This window comes from Zingiber officinale, chromosome 4B, assembly GCF_018446385.1.
Source record: "Zingiber officinale cultivar Zhangliang chromosome 4B, Zo_v1.1, whole genome shotgun sequence".
Taxonomy (NCBI): domain Eukaryota; kingdom Viridiplantae; phylum Streptophyta; class Magnoliopsida; order Zingiberales; family Zingiberaceae; genus Zingiber; species Zingiber officinale.
The window spans coordinates 19,866,477-19,874,235 of NC_055993.1; the positions used below are offsets into that span (position 1 = coordinate 19,866,477).

General features: G+C 34.5%; 1 protein-coding gene across 1 annotated transcript; it reads right to left on the reverse strand.

The window, feature by feature from the left end:
* Positions 1-1,235: 1,235 nt before the first annotated feature.
* On the reverse strand, positions 1,236-7,759 carry LOC121974827 (proteasome subunit alpha type-2-A). Its single transcript, XM_042526081.1, has 11 exons — positions 7,541-7,759; positions 7,339-7,415; positions 7,063-7,127; positions 6,152-6,198; positions 5,721-5,796; positions 5,237-5,304; positions 4,681-4,750; positions 3,998-4,083; positions 2,738-2,800; positions 2,585-2,650; positions 1,236-1,594 (listed from the first exon to the last, which is right to left on the reverse strand). Exons 1-11 carry the CDS (start codon positions 7,579-7,581, stop codon positions 1,546-1,548), a joined length of 708 nt encoding a protein of 235 aa, XP_042382015.1. The 5' UTR covers positions 7,582-7,759; the 3' UTR covers positions 1,236-1,545.

Consider the following 7,759-nt stretch of genomic DNA (forward strand, 5'->3'; position numbering starts at 1 on the left):
TCTGACTTTATTACCAGACGGGTTTATCTGCCTTCTGTCCACCAATAGTTGATCTGTTGTGAAATGAGTCAATCATTCCGGTCGGCCCTTAGGTCGATTGGCCTCGCTCATGGTTGCCTTAAAATCTTATCAACCCTAAGACACCAGACTCCCTGGCTCGCTCGGCTTAAGGGCTAATCATCCTTCCCTGACCAATTTATAACTCGATATGGTGGAATCTAAGAAGCTTAATACTAGGCGATTTAATTAAAGCTGGATGAGAGGATTTTACTCCTTCTGTAGTATAATTGTTTCATCATCTTGATTTTGACCATCTTATCATCTTAACTCCTACTATCATGTCACCTTTCAGGTCCATCCATCATAATTTGTACCACACATAAAAGTTCAAAATTCAGTTAGACTTAATTATGGACACTAACAAAAAAAAAATCTTATTATACTTATCATCTTGTGTTTGATAGTAGATATAAAAAAAAATAACAATATAGGTATTGAATACGTAGGTATTCTCTGAAAAGGTGTGTTTAAAGGATTTAATAAGGTAGCGTCTGCACCATCCTAGACCACCTTATTAGCTTTAGACTCTCCAAAAGAACTCATGGTGTATTTCTGAATCATTAATTTTGTTTGCCAGCCTTGGAGGTCTTCCTCTTGCCCTTTGGGCCATCCTCCATTTCCCTTTGTATCTGAAGTTCTCAACATAATAACGTTGGAAGCATTATCTAACGTGGAGCCATATCTGATTTGACAATGTAACTATCTTTTTATTTTTCTTATATATGAATATTACCTTACTTATCTTATGTTACACACCCGGGTACACCAAATGTTGTGAACTGTATATGCAGCAAAAGGTGAGCAAGTAACGTGTCTATATAACCTGACATGCATCGATACACTCTATAAGCACTAGATGATTTAGATCGCGGACATCTACGTGAGGCAGGCATCGTTGAGCAAACCTCCAAACCTATATATTAATCTTATCATGGGAATTTAACTAAGCCTATGCATGTGATGACATAACAATACAATCTTAAAGTGGCAGAACTGCTTTCAATAAATACAAAAAAAGATATAGGATTATACAATAAGAAAATTGGAAGAAAAAAAAATTAAAACCAATCCAATAATCAATTTAAATCTACTAAAAAGATTGCATCTTTTACTTGATATCTTCGAGTACTGCAAATGAAAATTAAATGCTTCGCCACAAAAAAATGACAACCATGTAACATATAAAAGCTAATATCTTGGATATTAATTTAAAGTCTAATTTAACGTTGGCCGGGTATTAAAATTTGATCAACATTTAACTTGAATAAAATTGCACTCGACAACTCCGCTTATCGACGTCAACATCACCTGAGCACACATTCAGAACAGGCTAGGAAATTTCAATTGCACCATCACAAAGAAAATTAGTCTGGACTTAAATGATGATCTGTACTAAGTTCGATGACATGTCCAGAACCACCAATGGACTAACATGTTTAAAGCTGAGACCAAGATCGTATTCTGTATGGAGCGACTTCAAAGAAGCTACTCCACCTCCGCCAAGTAATCATCAATTTCTGCTGGAGTCAATACTCTGCAATCCAAGACCAACCATGATTAGCATAAAACCCTCTCATTTAAGTTACAGGTTGATAAGGATTTCAAGATGGATTTCATCCAACATTATAAAACAACTGACTCTTATGGATCCGATTATGCATGAACCAAAAGAGGAAAAAACAAGCTATCTGCTTGCAGGGTTTAAGGTTCATCAATTTGGTGATGGAGCCTAGAAACGCAAGACGCCTCAAGCACTGTGTCATGTCTTCAGTATAGGAAGGGCAGACATGTTTTTGAAAATCATACTTTACATCAACCATGTAAATTACATTCTATTATTAAAATTGATAAAAATTTTATAAAACTTGAAAATAGGACTGCTTGTAAAAATACAAGTAATTCGCTAAGTACAATAACAATTAAGCCTTATTTCACTAGATAGAGTCGGCTATATAAATCCACATTGGGTCTATCCTCTACTATATCATCATTTATATTTAAATAAATTTTATCTTATTTTATTATTGTTAACCAAATCTTTTTTTAATCTTCCTCTTTCTCGTTTGATATGCACATTTGTCATAGCTTCACATCGCCTGGAACATTTATTGGTCATCTAAAAATATATCTATACCATCTTAAACGTGTCTCATGGAATTTTTCCTCGATAGGTGCAGCCAACTCTCTCTAATATTTTTATTTTTAATCGTGTTCATCTTTATATATTTATACATCCATCTAAACATCCTCATCTCTGCAAATCTCATCTTTTGCTCATATGCTCGAGTCATAGCCCAACATTTAACTCCATATAACATAGCATGTCTAGTTTTATAAAATTTTCTGATCAATTTCTGACACCCTTCTCCATTTCCACCATCCACTTTACGATCAATTCCTCACTCTTTTTCATTTCCACCCTCCCGCTTATATTCTATGTAAGATATCATAAATACTTAAATCTCTTATTCATTAAACATTTAATAATCCAAAATAATGTCATTGAACATCTTAAATAAAGCACCTGAATTTCCTGTCAGCGCCAATAATTCCAATTTCAATATTCTTGCTAGAGATTTGTCCTTGAAACCTGGAAGGTTTACCCAAAATTATGTAAACATAATGATCAAAAGATTGATGAGCTTGAAAATAAAATGAGAATGGCCACAGAAAATACCCTTCTTTGAGAGTCAATATGGCAGTGTGAACAGCGTCATCAAGCTCCATATCTTCAGTATACCTTTTTGGGAAAAAAAAAATTAAACCAATGCTGCAACTTATGTCAAAACAACAATATAAACACAGATAGTGCACATTAAATATTCATTATAGGATGGTGACATGCACATAACATTCAAATGAATAACCTGAAGTCAAAATGAATATCAGCTTAAACATGTACAAGTTATACATTAACACTGATGAGACATGGGATACATTAAACCACATACCCAATAGCTAGTTCACATGGGGAAAACCATGAAATCTCTAAGGATACAGGAGAAAGGAAATAATTAGAAAATTAAATGATCTTGGTTAATACAGTGACTATTGTATTGACCCAGAAAACTGATATCATGTCGTGGTCCACAATACACAATTAGTATACACACCCAATCACATGAACTATGAAATTGCTCAAGACTGCCAGAGAAAACCAAAAGTTTAGGAACTGTTCTGTTCACTTGTGGCTGTAGCTCAAGTAAAACCACTAGATTATCATTTAATTCTAAAGACCATAATGCTCACTAGAATCTATTGAGCAATCATCACAAGAATACCATTGTTTAAAGGACAAAGGAAAAAAGCATACATTTAAAAAACTATAAAGACTATGCTACAAGACAAATCTTTAGGTTTTATATATTTCAGATTCTCTTTAACAGCCTAAGCATACACCTTCAGATAAATGGAGATGCACCAGTTTTCCCTCTCTTGTTTTCAATTGGTAAGGAAAGGAATTGTGAAAGCAACAGTCTCTGATTGTTATCTGATTAGTAACAACTAAAACTTCAATCATTGTTTCTAATTCTGTAAATATAATTGATGAAAGAAACACCAGTCCTATTTAATATCTATCAGTAACAACCCTTATTCAAAATTTCTATTTTCTAAGTAGAGAAGCAGACAATCAATCAAAGTATCAACCTCATGGTTTTTATGACATAAGTACCATGCTGGATGATGGCAAATTCACATATAGAACTGCCTATGGTCATCGTAATAGTTGACAATTTGTTATGGTGTGTACAACTATTGGTGCTAATTTGGCAAATAGCTTAGCACATGTAGAGATGATCAAATCGAAGCATTTTGTACCATGTTAAAACTGTAACAAAGTAGACTATGGCTACCAAGTGTCAACATAATGTGGATAACTGATAGCAATAACAAGAACAAACTTGAAACAACTTAGCCAACATTAGGTAGTGATTACCTCTTCTCAAGAAATGTCTTAGCATTGGAAACATTTTTCCCCATTGCTGACGCCTTCCAAGAGAAGTATGAACCAGATGGATCAACCTGTCAAAAGAAAGTTGGATTATCAAAGTCCAGTGCACCACATTTTATTGCTTATTATTACTTTAAATATGACCAGGTAATCATTCATAATTTTTGAAAACTAATACTTGAACGAGCACATGATCTTATACCAGAAAATAAACAAAGATAATTCTGATTTATTGATTTAGCCATATACCCATTAATAGCAATGACTAAACATGCCCATGGCAGATATAATGCAGCTCCTTTTACCCATAAGAAAAATGATATCTAGTCTAGAGCAACCGATAAAGTAGACTATACTCAAAACTAGTGGTGGGTAGAACCAAACATGTCTCACCCAAGAAAATTGAACCAACACAAATTTAGGAAAAAAAAATCTCAATTTGGTTTTGAATATTGCAGAACAAGGGCCTGGGATCAAGCTTTTGGCTTTCATATAACCTGAGCTAAAAAATTCAGGTTAGGGGATTTCCATATTCTCTGAAATAAAATCCATGTCAGGTTTTTCTTGAAACCAGACCTAACATAACCCATGCTCACCCTTGTCTATTCACTAGAATGACATGTTTAAAAAAATAGACACAACTAACTGCATACAAAGCAAAAGCATACCTGATATAACTGTGGCCCATTATCATCATATCCAGCAACCAGAAGAGAAACTCCAAATGGCCGTACACCACTAGAATCAACAAGAAATCAGAAAGAGGAAGATGGACAGAAGTTAACAGCTTATCTAAATCCAAAGTAAGTGATTAGTTAGTTTGATTTTAAAATCCCCCATGCATATCATATACCTTATAGCATAGCTAACATCATGTCAAACCCTTTAGCAATGTATCTGAGAGAAATGAACAGCTACATAACCAGAAAAGCGAGGATGATAAAATTCACATTGAACTAACTGATTAAGGCACCCCGCAACTATTCAAAGTTCTTTTATTTGAGAAGCACTATATCACAGCAGTGATCATACAGTTCAATGCGTTAAAACAAAGTCCAAAAAAAGGTACCAACTTAGTGCATTGTGGAAGTATTAGTGCCATGCAAGAATCAGTTTATTCAGTGAATCCTAATCTTGCCCTTCTATCATCAAATGTGCATGGCCTAAGCACTGAAGTGAATTTAGGTTGTAGTGCAGATAAAACACAAAATGTAGAAATGGTACCCAGATTGTGTAAACTCCTGCATAACAGTTGCAGTTTCTCTTACAAGTTGTGTTACTGGGATAGGCTCCTGCATAATTAAATATTTATCAAGGAGTAAGTCAGTGAAAAGATCTTAAACTATATGAAATTGAAACATAAAAAGTGGAGTGGCATTGATTGTCCAAAATTAACCTTGATAGTAATATAGATGTACAGAAATATATGGACTTTGATGTTGGATTAAAGCTAGCATCAGAAGTTCCAGTATGCAAGACTATTTTGAAAACAAAAACAATCTTCCTGAATGTATTTTGTTTTACAAATCAGAATAACTACAGATGGAAATAAAATTTTAAAAAAAAATCTAAAAACATCAAGTGCTATGGCACTACTTAAATTCCAGGTTTCAAATATACCGAATTTTTGTAACCAATGTCAAATATGAACAGCCAGGTTTCAAGCAAAAAGATTTTCAACAAAATGTGGCCTTGCATTAACGGGTACCTTATATAACCGAAAATATTGTTGTGCTTGCTTTCTGCTTTTTCTTACTAGAACACGAGAATCTGGGCCCATGCCACTGCAATAGACAACAGAAGAAAATCTGATGTATGAGAAAGAAAGAACGAAAACAAAAAACAAAATCAAAGGAAAAGAAGTGGGCATGTTTAGTCTTGGTAACAACTGCAAATGAATGTTGGATGTTGTGCACAACTTTCATGTAGTGTTCAAAGCTGTGCACAATTTACAACTAACTGCAGACAAAGCATGAGTATTAAAGAAGAACAGCCAAGATACACACCCTAAAATAAAATAAAACAAAAAGCTATGCATAATTTACAACTAACTGCAAAGCATGAGTATTAAAGAAGAACAGCCAAGATAAACACCCTAAAACAAAATAAAAAGAGAAAAGAACAAAATGGATCACTTACCTATAAACAACCCCAATATTAGTCGTCATAAGCTGAATCTTTTGCACCTACAATTCAATTTAGAGAAACAAATTTGTTAGCTACAGATTACAATGATGCAACATCAAAATATACTATACAAATGATTAATTGAGCTGAAACTTGAAAAAAGAAGCTGTGAAGAACAAATAAATCAAACCAATGTGATAATGGATTACTCATGAAATCATCAAATATCAAACTCAGAAAGTTAATTCAACATAAGAAACTTGTATAAATATTCAATTCTTTTACATTTTAAGTATCAAAACGTCTTTTCATAGCACACAATTAGATGATTTTTACAACACTTATATTTAAAGTTTCATTTCTGTTTCTATGAACCCAGTTCAACTTTATTGTCAAGTGTCAACTTTAACTTGATAACTCAATATTTGAGTAAACATTGAACTGTTAGGATTCTACTGAATATCCTAGAACCCATGTTAACTGTGTTATGAGTATATGCACACATAGACATTATGAAAGTCTTATAACCTTGCTCGCTTTGGAATACTAATAACACCCTACAAGCAGATTCAAAACTCCAAGTCACATATATTAAATATATTAGATAGCAGTAGCGACTTCTGGTATTTTTACCATACAGATTTTTCTAAAGCCTTTCCGCTAGGCACTGAAATAGGGAAATTTTTACAACTGAAAACCACTAAAACCTTCTGATGTGTGTAAACAATAAATGCAATTCACCCACCATGGCAAAACTACCACTAGAGTTATGAACCTTGAGATTTGAACAAAAAGCATAATAATACATTGTCAAATACAGTAAGATCAAATAGAAGAAACGTGCCTCCCAGAATGTATCAACTTGCAAATGAAGAAATCATAATATCCAAGGGAAAAAGAATAGCTAAGTGGTAGATACTTACTGACGTTTCATCCACCAAACTGGAAGGAAGTTTCTTCTCGGTAGCTATGACAACACCATTGGCCGCTGCAGTCATCACACACAAAATGCATGAATTCCTTCCGAATTCAAACAAACACGATAACAGTGATATAAATAGGTTCTTTCAGAAAAGTTATTCAGCAATCAGAATGGAATTCTTTCCATACGACACCCCTCATATTCAACCATCTTAAGTTGAAAAAAAAAAGTAGTGTTTTTTTTTTCCAAGGAACTAACAGACTTGAGCGTATCTCACCTTTGATACCCAGCGAAGTCTGGCCGGATCCGACTGCCATTAAGGCATGTTCGATCTGAACTAACTTCCCGGACGGGCTGCGTGCCGAAAGATCAAGTAAGGGATGAAGAAAAATATAAACGAATTAATGAAGATAGAATTGCAAGGGGTTTTGAAAGCATATAGAGTCTCGAGAAGGAAAAGGTAGGATGCAACAGCATACCTGAAGGTGGTGAGCGAGAAGGAGTACTGGCTGTCACCCATCTCCGGCGATCTGATTAAACTGCGAACAAAGATTGGCGAACTGATCTGACCATCGGCGACGAAATAGAATCGCAATGGTCCCTTGTCCAAGAAACCCAAAGGGTAGTTTCGGAATCCTACGGAATAGAATGGCTCTCAAAGTCGCACTCGTACCCAGCGTACCTATTGCCAGCCATGC

What these genes read in the sequence shown, in the direction of transcription:
- LOC121974827 (XM_042526081.1), bottom strand. Translation starts at nt 7,581, where the DNA reads ATGGGTGACAGCCAGTACTCCTTCTCGCTCACCACCTTCAG. An exon ending in TTCTCGCTCACCACCTTCAG is followed by an intron (nt 7,416 to 7,540) that starts GTATGCTGTTGC and finishes TTCGGCACGCAG; the next exon opens with CCCGTCCGGGAAGTTAGTTC. An exon ending in ATGGGCCACAGTTATATCAG is followed by an intron (nt 4,084 to 4,680) that starts GTATGCTTTTGC and finishes TTCTTTTGACAG; the next exon opens with GTTGATCCATCTGGTTCATA.